Consider the following 13,998-nt stretch of genomic DNA (forward strand, 5'->3'; position numbering starts at 1 on the left):
TAAAATCCCATATGCTAGCACAGGCCAACTGTGAAACAGACAGACTTCCTGCCTTAGTTTCTCTCTTACCCCCACAGCAGACTTCAGAGAGAGGATGGGTCAGCTCTTAATCCCTGTGCCAGCATGACAGGCAACCTGGGACTTTCAGCACATGAGGGTGCGTCATCACCTACTTAGGGCCCAAAGCTGGGTTTGCAATTTCCAGGCAGAATCCAGATTTTCTGAGAGCGATGTTCCGCAAAATATCTCATTCCCTTATGTCCCAAACAGGAGTGTGGGCTAGAAAGATTCTCATCTCCTGGTGCTGGGGCCGGGGCGGGCGGGGGGGGGGGGGGGGGGAGACACGGCGCCCGTGGGGCTCCCTGGCCACTTCACATGGTGCATCACAGCCTGGCTTGCACTTTTCAGTCCCTCAAGGAGCCCCTGACCAATTAAAGCATCATGTCCACATGTTCTTACCAAGTCACTGTTAACAGTTTCTGATACATTTTGAGTAAACAAAATTAAACAAATTTCTCCAAATCCACTCTGGAGTCTCCTCCCCACGATAAACCCAATTTTAGCCCAAGGGAGTGAGACATCAGGGGGCACAAAGGGGCAGTGGGGGCCCCTTTGTTTTGGTCTCCTGTTCCACCCCACGCCTGTCTTGATCTCGCTGTAACTTGGGACCGAAAAGTGCCCTCTGGAGCAGGAGGGATTTCTCTGACCCTGCTCAGGCACCGGGTTGGGAGCTCACCCTCCCGGGGCTCCTCAGGATGATGCCAACCTCCTGGAGGTCCTTCCCCTCCCCTCCAGGGGCACTCTGCCCGAGCATCCGTCCTGGGGTCACTGTAACTGTCTCCTGTGTGACTCAGCACATCCAAACCAGCAGCAGAAACACAGTGAGAGGAAACTCAGCACAGGGTTTCTGTCTTTCCCCATGACAGCCAATGAAAAGCATCTTCCCAAAAAGCTACATATATGTGTGTGTATATATATATATATATACATACACATATATATTATATATAAATATATATATTTCTTGCTTACAGAAAAGTGGATCTGGTTTTAGAAATGACATATTTGGGAAGGAAACCAAAGGATACATTTTTCTTATTCTTAATCTCTTCACTAAGTGATCCCCCATCCTTGGAGCTGGCTCATGGATCTTGGCTTTGGGGGTGATGTGAAAGGTCACGGCCATCACCCCTTACTCTGTTCCATTGTTACTTTTCTGAAGGAACCTCAAGCCAATTCCCTTTGTTTTGTGCTGCTTTGTGAAGTAGAACCCTTTTCACTTTTGTTGCACCCCTATGGGGTTTAATGAAAACCTGCTCACGAAGCAGAATTGGGAAGTGGCTGTTTACAGCTGTGTTGTATGGAGATCACAGCTCAGGATTAGAAACAGAAGTGAAATGGTTCTGTCTGTACTTGTAACACATACAAAGTGCAGTCTGCTTTCTGGGCTGATGCATTTGAATCCTATTCGCATTCTCATCTTTAAAAATATTTCCTACATTAGTTCCTACCTACGTTTCCTACAAGTCAAAGGGATGGCCTCCTGGGTCTTGATACAGAACGTTCTGGAATCAGTTTGGTAAACTTTTCAATACAGTTCTCCCACAGTATCTATGGGTTTCCAGAAAACGACAATCTGTGGACGCTCATAAAACAGTCTAGTGTTTGCATATTAACCTGTTCACATCCTATCATCTAATTAAATCCTTTCAGGGTACTTATAATACCGAAGACAGTGTAAATACTAAGTACAGAGTCATTCCCTGTATTGTTTATGGAATCACGGCAAGAAAAACAGTCTGCACGTCCTCGGAACAGGTACATGTCTTTTCCCTAATCTCTCCCATCTGTGGTTTGTTGAATCTGTCAACCCAGATATACAGAGTGTTCACTGTAGAGCTCCTTCCTCTTGTGCCTCACTTTTATCCAAATGAGGCAAAGTGAGCCTACTTGGTCGACTTCTAAGTCTTTACAAGGTTACTACCTGCTTCAGGCAAGAATGGACCTAGGGACTACTGACAGCACAGATGGCAGACGCCCAGCAGGGCCCAAATCAGCCACAGTGTACAGTTCCTTTTATTCTCCCCATCCCCAAGGTCAGGGGCAGCTTCTCCCCCACAACCCCTGCCCCAGGAGGAGTAACCACAGGAAGCCAAGACCCACAAGCCAGCCAAGAGCACAGGCAGGAAGAGGAGGCAGGAGACTGGCCAATCAGATCAGTGGACCAGGGGGGTGGTGATTGCCAGTCAGGTCGTGGTAACTCCTGGCAGCCACAGACTGGGGTCCTAATCTCAGCCACCTTCGCCCAAATGCCAAACTGAATGCAAGAACTGAATTCAAGGGGGCGTGTGGATCACCCAAAGCATTCAGGTGCCATCAGTCTGCAAAAGTGAGGATGCAGGGACACTGGGAGTGGGAGTCTGGCACACTTGCCTAGGTGTTAATTGCTGGAGAGGACAAAGCTGGGTCTACATCCCACAAAAGGGCAGGACGCATTGCTTACACTGGATCTTAGCTCTGTGGATTTACAAGAAAGAGAGTGTTCATTCCGACTTCAGGGAATCCCTGAGACTGGAAATGATTTAGATGCACATTCTCACTGAGACTAGGCAGACAAAGCCACTGGGATAAACTCCAGCTGATGAGCAGGGAGTTTAAGAACCCCAGCACGTGCTTTAAAAGGGAGGTGACGGGGCCAATGTTGTGCAGAAGCAGGTTCAGCTGCCACCTGCAATGCCAGTATCCCATGTGGGTGCCTGTTTGGGCCTTGGCTGCTCTGCTTCCAATCCAGCTCCCTACTAATAGCCTGGGAAAGCAGCAGAAGATGGTCCAAGTGTTTGGGTCCCTGCCACCCTTGTGGGAGACCTCGATAAAACTCCTGGCTCCTGGCTTTGTCTTGGCTCAGCGATGGTCATTGCAGCCATTTGGGGAGTGAACCAGGGGTGGGAGCTCTATCTCCCTCTCTCTAATTATTTCAAAATAAATAAATAACTCTTAAAAAGGGAGGGGGTGGAGTGACCAATTTCAGTTGCCCTGACTTAGCCTTCTAGCAACACACAGCAGTAAGAGCAGTGACAGCACCGACTGCCACTCTTGTCTCAAGGATACCGCACACACTTTTGGATTCAACTGCTACTCTCAATTGCACTTTACACAGTATTCTCTCTTAACTCCTGATTCTTCTGATAATGGGATCACATCCAGAATCACAAGGATTACTTTTTTTCAGTTAGTTATGTAAGGGAAACTATAGGAATGCAGTGCCTCACCGGAAATAAACTCTGATCCAGTGTCTTGCAGCTTCTTCCTTTGTGCGCATTAACCGTGACTTTACATTTGATGCCTAATTATTTCATTGAAAGTATTTCCCTTTCATAACAGTGGATATAACATTGTGTTAATGATATCACAGCATCAATGCCTAGAGGAGCCTCAAATATTCATGAAAAATAAGAAATCTAGATGGAGGGACCAGTGTTGTGGTGCAGTGGAATGAGCTGTTGCTTGTGATGCCAGCATCCCATAACGGAGTACTGGTTCAAGTCCCGGATGCTCCACTTCCCATCCAGCTCCCTGCTAATGCACCTGGGAAGGCAGTGGAGGATAGCTCAAATGCTTAGGACCCTGCACCCAACATGGGAGACCTGGATGGAGTTCTTAGCTCCTGGCTTCAGCCTGGCCCAGCTTGGCTATTGCAGCCATTTGGGGGAATAAACCAGCAGATCAGAGATCTATCATTCTGCTTTTCAAATTTAAAAATAAATAAATAAGAGTTTAAAAAATAAGCAACCTAGATGCATATGTGATATTTATCGGCTGAATACACAGTTACTGAGAAACATCTAGAGAGTGGCAGCACACTGGCTCAGCCAGGGAATTATCCAGAAGAATGTCACTCACACTACAGCCTGGGCAAAAGCACTGAGTGGTTCCAGCTGAAGCTCAAACTGCCACTGTCAACCATAATCAATGAAAGTGAGATCAAATAAACATGACAAGCAAGTTAGGGAGGCCAGCAAATCCACTGTCCTTTGGTTAACATCAATATTTGCTACTGGGCTCCGCTGGCATTCCTTGGGATACCTTGGTATCTTTTCCCCAGAGTCATCTGGTTCTTTGAAAGCAACTTTGCCCAAGGTTAGGAAGCTGGCGTTGGTGTTAGCTAATCACGCAGCTCACCCCAAGCACACGGCACAGGAACACTATCTACAGGTCAGATCCTAGCAGCAGGAAAGCTGCGTAACATAGAACAACTGCCAATCAAGAAGCAAACTAGAGGCCAGCCATACCTTTGTGACAGACAGTTCCTTGGATTTGGACTCAAACAGGTGCTCCAGTCTGGAAGTGTCCACCTTAATGGGTTCCAGTTTCGACCACAGGAATTCCCTGCAGCGGCGGTTGTTGGGACATGGCCACTCAAAGGGCCGGACTTCGTTCCAGAACAGACGGATAGTCTTCTTTTTCTTAGCAAATGCGGGCTGACCCCTGCCTACCTGGGACCACCCTAAGCCCTGAGGAGCATTGAATGCTGGAGGAGGAGGAGCCAATAAATTAGCAGGGACTGGAGGGGGGGGCACGCTGTCCAGCAGGGGCGGAGGGGGTGGGGGGGGCAAGCCCAGAAAGGTGGGTGGGGGTGGGGGAGGCGGCCCCGGGGTTTCCCTGTGGCCCAGGTCCACATCCAGGACGTCAACATCGTCCTCCTCCCCCAGGTCAGTGAAATCCATGTCTTGGATCCTGAGCTCCCTCGGGTTGGCCATGAGCTGGTCCCAGATGTAATCAGACTCCGTCTTCAGCTGCGCAGGTGCCACCTCCGGGCCCTTGTCACTGAGCTCAGTGTCGGGGGAGCCGGATCCTCGCCCCAGGTCCCCGCTGTTGAATTTTTCAGCAAATGCTTTCACGCTGCCCCGATTGTCCAAGCAGCCAACGTCCACCCTCTTGACGCTCTCATCCTGGGCCTGGGAATTGGCCTGCAGGGTGGATATCCTGGTGGCAAGGCTGGCAACTGCCTCCGCCTCCTGCTCGGTCCTCTCAGCCTCGCCCTCGCCCTTCTCCTCATCATCCGTGGACTTTCTGTTATGGGCATACAGCATGTCCAGCATGAACCGCTTGTTGGTGAGGATGTCGCCGCACTGTCCATTTACACCTGCATCCTGAGTGCCTGCAGACCACAAGCCTGGAAGGACACGGGAGGAAACCAAGTGAGAAAGTGGCAGGGAACATTGATCCCAGGAGCAAAGCGACTGTGTAAGAAATAAATGGGCTGGACACACAGCAGTGACTTCAGAGAAGATACTGAGATAAAGTAATCCAAGCAGAAGCTGCCCAAGGTCCAGGGCCCAAGACTCTACCACTGCTCTTGGCTCCCATCAGTGCACATGGGAGAAATCATCCTTATCGTTCCTGCCCACCCATGGCAGCTGGCCAGGACACAGCAAGCCATAGGTGGCTAACTGGTCATGGGAGGCAAAGAAGCCACCCCATGGCCCATGACAAGCACTGGAGAAGATGCAAGGTTACCTCTGCTTGTCCCCCAACTGAATCTGCACCTGGGCAGCTTAAAGGGCCTGCAGCAGCACACAAACCATGCCACTGGCCACCCAATGAGTTCACGGTCACCAGTCTCTGGGAGACTTAATGCTACACAGCAATCTCATCCACTCCCTCTCCTAGACAAATTTTCATAGCCCTCCTCTGATCTCCACATTCCTCACCCATCGCTTCTTCAGGGGTAGTCTTGCTTCCTAGTTCATCAGCTTGAGCCAGAAGGGATCTTCCAGAGCCTCCATTCTACTTCCACCCTCCCACATGCACCTGTGCCATAGAGCAAGGCCTCCCTGCTACCACTACCCACGAAGTATCTCTCCTAGCAAAAAGCAACTGCTCCACTTGTGTGTTAGGAAATCCCTCCAGCCATACTCTGTCCTGTGGCTCCCATGCTTCTCCCACTGGAACCTTCCATCTGGCACATACTAGGGAGTTCATAAAATTCAGGGAAAATATAAAAATTATGCATGAATTTTAAATTTTTAAATGAACTTGTTTATTTGAGAGGCAAATAGAAACAAAGAGGGAGAGCAACAGACAGAAAAAACCATCCAATCCTATGGTTCACTCCATAGCTGCTGCCCACAATAGCAGGAGCCAAAGCCAGAAGCTAGAAACACAATCCAGGACTCCAATATGGGTAGCAGACATCCAACTACTTATTACTGCCTTCTGGGTCTGCATTAACAGGAAGCTGGAAGCAAAAGCTGGAGACAGGTATCTAAACCAGACACTCTGATATGGGGCCTGGGCACATTAACCACCATGTCAAACTTCCACTCTTCCACAAATTTCCTGAATACCCTTACAAACATACGTACTATTTATTCCATCTTAAAACCACACCCCCCCACCCTACTTACCCCTCCTGCTACCTTTCCTTTCTCTTAAAAAAAAAAAAAAAAACTGCTTCCAGAAGTTATTTTACTGACTCCAATTTCTCTTTTTATTATCTCCAGGACCCTATTCATAGTACCACCCTTCAAAGCTACTCCTTCCTGGGTACTTGTGATTGTAGGCTACACTAACTCAGCTGGTTCCTCCCTGCCCCACTACATCAGTCCAGGATATGGACTGCAATGAGGGTGCTTCTCTCCACCTGACTACTTCTTCTTAGACTCTTTTACGGTTTCCTCCTAATCTTTAACCCTTCTCTCCCTCTATACTCACTCTTTCCACCATTATCTGAACTAGTCTCAGGGCTGCCAACACCACCCATAAAGGGGCCATGGCCCCACCGCTCACTAAAGTCGCTCCTCCTGTGGTCATTTGCTATCTGTGACAAGCTCATCCATCTTGCTGCTGATTCCAAAATGTCAGTCATCCTTGACTCCTGTTCTTTTGTTTTCCATGCCCAGTGCAACACAGCATCCTGTTGAGCAAACCTTCATGTTGAATGCAGAATGCAAGCCCTTTTCTTATCACCTCCACAGCCACAACCCTGGCCCAAGCCAGCATGAGCTCTCCCTGTCGACAGCGAGACTGCTTTGATGCCAGGAGGTGCAGCAGACAACACCGGGAGTCCTTCTCCACAACTGTCTGGCTCTTTCTCTATCAATAACTGGGAGGTGCTGGCATTTTCTTATTTTGGTAACAGTGACAATAATGTAACTGGGTAATATTTTTTAAATGTTGATTTCCTTCTTGTCTTTTTAAAATTAATTTGAAAGGCAGAGTGATAGAGAGATATGAAGAGACAGAGATTTTCCATCACAGGTTTACTGAACAGCCAAGTGTGGGTCAGGCCAAAGCCAGGGACCAGGAACTCCATCCTGGTCTCCCACATGGGTGTGAGGGGCCCAAGTACTTGGGTCATCATTTGCTGCCTTCTCAGATGCCTTAGCAGGAAACTGGATTGGAAGTGGAGCAGCCAGGACTGGAATTGACACTCCAACTCAGCATGCTGGCATCTCAAGCAGCAGCTTAGCCCACTATGCCACAGCGCCGACGCAACCCTTCGTTCTTGAAGGATACTTTTGCTGGCTACACAATCCATGGCTGACTGTCCTTTCAGCACTTGCACACTATGATATGCGGCCTCACGCTATGATACCCACACTATATGATACGCGGCCTCCATGATTTCAGATGAGCAACCTGCTGTCATCTGAACTGGTGCTCCCTCTAGGTAACGCATTCCTTTATAGCTTCTTTCAAAACTTTTGATCTTTAGTTTTCAGATTTTTGATTCTTACTTGTCTTGGTATGGATGTCTAAGCTTCTGTTTGGGGTTTTCTCAATTTCTTTTTTTTTTTTTTAACTTTTATTTAATGAATATAAATTTCCAAAGTACAGCTTATGGATTACAATGGCTTTCCCCTCCTCCCATTAATTTCTTAAATTTATAAGTCTGTGCCTTTTGACAAAGCTGGGAAGTTTCTGCCATGATTTCTTTAAAATTTTTACAGCATTGCCTTCTTACTCCTCTCCTCCTCCAAGTCCAATGAAACGGATGTGAGCCTGATTCTTAGGGTCCCACAAGTCCCTGAGGCTCTGTTCCTTTTTATTTTCAGTCTACTGTTGTTTTTCAAATGCAGTGGTTTCTATGGATCTATTTTTGAGGTCAGTGACTTTTCCCCTTTATCATCTGGAATCTGCCAGGAAGCCTATCCACTAAGTATTTTATTTGTGTTTTTCACGTCTATACTTTCCCTTTTGTTCTTTTTTATATCTTCTCCTTATTTGCTAAGTTATTTTATGTTTTCAAGAATTTACTGGGGTCGACACTGTGGCATAGTGGGTAAAGCCAGTGCCTACAGTACGGGCATCCCATATGGACACTAGTTCAAGTCCCGGTTGCTCCACTTCCGATCCAGCTCTCTGCTATGGTCTGGAAAAGCAATAGAAAATGGCTCAAGTCCTTGGGCCCCTATACCCACGTGGGAGACCCAGAAGAAGCTCCTGGCGCCTGACTTCAGATTGGCCCAGCTCTGGCCATTGCGGCCATTTAGGGGCTGAACCAGCAGATGGAAGACTTCTCTCTCTGCCTCTCTGTAATTCTTTCAAATAAATAAATAAATAAATCTTAATAAAATAGAATCTACTGAGTAACTGAAGCATTATTATGAAGGCTGCTTCAAAATCTTTGTCACATAGTTCTACCGGCTGGCTCATCTCCATGTTGGCATATGTGACTATCTTTTTCCATTCAAGTTTTGAGTGCCCTCCTTTTGATATAATGTGGTCATTTCTATTGTATCTCAAACATTTTAGGTATTATGAGCTAGACTTTGGATCCTATTTAACCTTCTCCTAGCAGGAAGTCCCGCCTTATGGGTGTGACATAGGGGTCCTGGTGGAGGTGAAGATGCAGGGAGAGTGCTAACTCACACCGCCTCATTGAGGAGGAACAGAGCACAAGTTCAGCAGCCCTCTGGGCCCCACTGGCCTCTTTCCAGGGAAAATGAACGCTCACTTTCATTGTCTCCAAGTAAAGATGGAGGCTCATCTCCCTGCCGGCCCCCGTCGGCTCTAGGTTGCGGAGGACACAGAGCCAGCTGCCCGGCCTCGCTCTGCGTTATTTCCCCTTGTTTATGCCAGCTCGTGATGGAGGCTCAGCTCCCAGCTGGGCCCCACTGGCACCAGGGAGAAGGGAGACCAGGCACCGCCTCAGCCTTTCATTCTCCCATGATTTCATGAGACCTACTGTGTTCTGAGCACCCAGCTAGGAAAGCAGGACCCACCATGAACAGCACAGGCACCTCATCCTCATCAGGCTTACAGTCAGGTGGGGACAGAGCACAGTGACAAAAGTCAGCACAACGAAGTGTAACAGATGCTGTAACAAAGCCTCTATCTTGGCATCATAGATTGGAACACACGAACGACAAAGAAAAATAAAACCAGAGAAATGGGATAAACTGAGCCTGTTTCAGGTCCTCCACATTCATTTTTGAGTATCAAGTGTAATTATTAGAAATCTTATTTCTGAGGTTCCTTTCTGATTTAATCGAGAACTTTCTGAAAAGAGCTCGGATGACAGGGCTGCCCTGACTCTACAGCTGTGGCCGATGCCTGTGAGCAGTGGGCATTTTTAGAAACCAACAAGCTACAGCAAATAAACATGACCAAATCTCTTAACAGCACTGGAGTGAAGCAGAAAAACTGCCACAAGGCCCCAATTCCTGAGTCTATACACTTGGACATCACCACTTTGGGTAGAAAGTCAATGGCTATTCCTTGGGAGCAAAGTCTCCATTTTTGGAAAGTTATCCTTATTTGGAAGAATGCTGGACAATCTGATCCAAGAAAGTTCTGTTCCCTGGCTTATTTTTACTAAACCAACTTGATGATATGTTTTAGGACTGCTACACTCTGATATGATGAATAATTCTGAAAACTATTCATAACAAATAAAACATGATTTAGGGACAAACTGATCAAGAAAGCATCCCCTACTCCTGGTAGTATGATTACTATGATCACAATTAAATGTGAATAAGTAGAATTTTGGAGATTAACTGGGATATGACTTTGATGGAAATTAAGTTCATAGCAGCATGCCTAACATTCCTTAGCATATATATCTTTAAACAAAGATATACATTTTTAATACAATAATTCCCAAGACATAAATTAATACAATTCTTTGGGCTTCTTTTATTCCTTTGTCATACAGTTAACTAGCAAAAAACAGGTTAAAATTTAATAATGTATTCTAACCAGGAAAAACTGAAATAGGAACTATTTTGGACTAAACCACTGACAGGCCTTTCAGGAGATGTTTGTTCATTCAATTGTCATTTAATCATCCAAGCTTCATGTGGGAACCAACAAGCCATGCACAGGTCAGGGCACCTGCTGGCAAGTCCTTGAGGAACCTTCATGCTGCCCTGCCCATTAGGCTCAAGATAAAGGCTTCCTGATCATGGAACACACAAGTGCATGCCTGTGTAGCTCATGCAAAGGCTGGCCCGTAAGATATGATTCCACTGGAGGAGTGTCAGCGAGGAAGGTGGCATTCTACCACTAATAATACACAAATCACCGCTAGGAAAATCAACATTGTGGTGTCGCAGATTATATTAATCGTTTATGTTTCTATTACCCTATATGGTACCATTCCCAAGTCCCTGGGAAGTTTTTGCAGGCACACCTACATTTTTATTATCATTATTATTTGAAAGGCAGAGAGAGAGTGAGAGCAAGAGTACACACAAGCATACACACAAGAGAGCACACTCACGCAGGTGCCAGGGAGACAGAGCAATCTCCCACTTGCTAGTTTACTTCCCAAATGACTGCAGCAGCTGGGGCTGGCCCACCAAAGCCAGGAACTGGGAATTCCATCCAGGTCTCCCAGGTGGGTGGCAGGGACCCAATTACTTGAGCCATCACCTGCTGCCTCCCAGGGTGCCCATCAGAGGAAGTTGGAATTGACAGCAGAGTTGGAACTCAAACACAGGCAATCTGATATGGGATGTAGGCAGCCCAAGCAGCATTTTAACCACTGCACCAAACACCTGCCCCCAACTTATAACCTAATATTTTATGTGATCCCAGATTGTATCGTCACAGACCACAGGTGAACTGAGTATCTAGTGTAATGCCAAAAAGATATAATTCCATAAGGAAAAGATATAATTCCATAAGGAAAAGCATGTGCTTTTAACTAAAAAGAAAACAGTGGGCATGGGTAAAATATAGAAAGCTACTAAATTATGTATAATCCAATATGGCGTAAAAAATTGACCTCAACACACTGTGAACCACAACTTTATGGAAATAGTCATCCATTTCACTTCAATAAATCTGTTCCAGTGTGCAATGTCCAGCCATAGTGGCTTAACACCTTCTATTTTATTTTTTGTTAGTTTTAGTTTTATGTGCTATTTTTACTTATTGCAGAGGCAGGGAGAGATCTCCCATCGAGGGGCTCACTCCTCAAATGCCCACAAAAGCTGGGGGCTGGGCCAGGCGAAAGATAAGAGCTACAAACTCAATCCCATCTCCCCGGTGGGTGGCAGGAACCCAAGCACTTAAGCCACCTTCTCCTGCCTCCCATGGTACACAGTAGCAGGAAGCTGGGCTGGGAGTTGGGATTCGTATCCAGGCACTCTGATATGGGATATGGTGGTCCCGAGTAGCATCTTAACTGCTGTACCAAATGCCTGCCCCGAACATATCACATTTAAAGAGTAAAACCAGTTTAGGGGGACAGATAAGAACATGACATGTCTCTAAACTCTGAAAGGGAAAACTGTGACCCTACTGTTTCCAACTGAAGGATCAGAGGGAAACAAGTGTCTCTTCCAGTGCCCGCACCTCAGGAAAAGCCCTCACTCTCTGGGCCCCATCTCCCGCCGGGCATGGCAGAGGGCAGGGTTTGGGGGTGCAGCCTTCCTTAGCAGGAGGGGGTGGCTGGCTCACACTGCGGCCATGTTCCTCGTCGCCAGACCCTGGGGAGGCACAGCTGGGGGAGTGAGGCCAGCCTGCGGAGCCACAGCTCCTCTGCTCAGGGACCCTGGCAGGCGCTGAGGGAGCAGAGGGGTTGTACTTACCAGGTGCCCTGTCCCTGGACAGCTTGTCCTCCTTGTCCTCCCTCTCCAACGTGCTGCTGGAAGAAGAGATGCTGGAGGCGGAGCAGTTGTCCCTCTCGTTCACCTCCTCGTTCTGCCTCTCCTTCTCGCTGAGGGAGGCTCGCTCTTCCGGCTCTTGCTCCAGCGCCCGTTCCGCCTCACTCTCGGCTCCACCTTGGGTGGCGGCTACTCCCTGGCTGTCTTCATCGACAATCTGCCTCGCTTCGGCCGCTGGGTCCGGTTCTGCCTCCGGTTGAGGCTCAGGATCCCCGGCGCTCACTGGTGGAGACAACGACAGAGATTATATGGACAACAGGGATTTCTTAGGCGGCAGTGAATGAGACGGGACAAGCGGTTGGTTGCTCTTCTCTGCTCTTGGGTGGGCAGAATCTGAAGAGAGCAGCTAAGATTCCCGTCCCCTGACTATGCAGTTAGATACCAATGGAGGCACTGTGGGGAAGGGCCTGTGCAGCGGACATCAAAGTCGCATGTCAGCTGACCTTAAGGTACAATTAAGGGGCCTGATCTAATCAAGAGACTTTTATAGCAGAAAGCCTTCTGATTAGCAGCAGCAAAGGAAGTCTGGACATTAGAGGTACTGGAAGGATCTACGTCACTGTTGGCTTGCAGAGGGAGGGGGCCGCACAACAAGGAACACAGGTGGCTTCTAGAGGCTGAGAATGGCCTCCGGCCAAGAGCCAACAAAAACAGGGTCCTCAGTTCTGCAGGTGCAAGGAACTAGATTCTGCCAACACCCTGACTGAGCCTCGGAAGCTCCTGATGAGCGTTCAGCCAGCCACAAACTCAACTTCAGCCTCAGGGCACTGGCGCTGAGAGCCCAGTTCTGCCACACGGGAGTTCGGACCTGTGACAACTCTGTGACAGTCAACAGGCATTTCAAAGACTATGTTTGCACAAATCTGCTACACAGCAATAGGAAACCAATGCATGAACACTTTAGCTCTTCAAGGAAAGACAAACCAACCAGCCCAGGGAGACTAGCCACAGCAGCCTCGTGCTTTTTGACATCAGTGGCTAAAGCCAGGAGGCCCATCACTGCTTGGATTGCATTTGCTCACCCTGAGAAGACAGTCCACACTTCAGGAAGCTTTTTAGAAGAATCACTCATGGGCACAGGACTACCTATCAACCCATCAAGACTGGAGATCCGGGGTTCACACTGAGGCACAACGCACAGGCTCTCACTCGGGTGATTCTCCGGGGAGCAGGGGAGCAGCAGAGCGCGGTTGATGCATGTTTTTTGCTGAGCAAAGCTCTCGGTTGTGAGCTGGAGATGGGCATAGAATGACAAGATCAAAAACCCTGGGCCAACTGCTGCACGTGCTGACCGGAGGAGGACAGGTCTCTCCGAAAGGTAGCACTCACAGGTGGGAAAGTCACGCTGCTGGAGTCCTGGCTGTGGGCTCTGAGAGTTCTCGTGCTCAGACTCTAGGCACAGAGAGCTCCAAGCAGTGTCTGCACGCAGCAAGAGCTGGAGGAGACCCATCCAGTCGCTCGAAACACCAGCAGATCAAGGTCTCCAGGAACGAGGGGACTGGGCAAGGCACTCTGCTGGTTCAGGCCCTGCAGAGGAAGGCTGGCAATGGTGGCCCTGGCACTGGCACCTCAAGGTGCGAGGAAGACTCTGGCCTCACTGGGCAGGGAGTGCAGCTGCCCTCAGCCTGCCAGCAAGCAGTCACCTGCCGGGACCAGCTGTGTCCAGCACCACCATGCCTCATGTGCTCCCAGGCTGTGGTCCTCTGAGCCTGAGTCAGGGATTGGACAGGCAGGAAGCAGATGAGGATAAAGGCCAGCCTCTCCGCAATCCCCCAACAGGGGGGAGAAATCCCCCCAGCTGTCCTGTAGGGAAGAGTTGGGGGGTTGGGTGGGGCCTCCTGCTGGGACCTGGGGCCCCGAGGAAGGGGCCTGGGGACAC

At 48.6% G+C, this 13,998-nt stretch overlaps 1 protein-coding gene across 12 annotated transcripts in view; it reads right to left on the minus strand.

Annotated features, from left to right (window-relative positions):
- Positions 1–13,998, minus strand: part of FHOD3 (formin homology 2 domain containing 3) — a 483,564-nt gene that overhangs the window by 59,425 nt on the left and 410,141 nt on the right. For all 12 annotated transcript variants that reach the window (XM_008261223.5, XM_089305775.1, XM_002713503.6 and 9 more), the window contains 2 exons: positions 12,045–12,341; positions 4,290–5,173 (listed from right to left, as the gene is read on the minus strand). In XM_008261223.5, the coding sequence (XP_008259445.4) occupies positions 4,290–5,173; positions 12,045–12,341 (1,181 nt within the window). The remainder of the gene's footprint in view (positions 1–4,289; positions 5,174–12,044; positions 12,342–13,998) is intronic.

Source organism: Oryctolagus cuniculus, chromosome 10, assembly GCF_051225735.1.
Source record: "Oryctolagus cuniculus isolate XC-2025 breed Fujian yellow rabbit chromosome 10, ASM5122573v1, whole genome shotgun sequence".
Lineage (NCBI taxonomy): Eukaryota > Metazoa > Chordata > Mammalia > Lagomorpha > Leporidae > Oryctolagus > Oryctolagus cuniculus.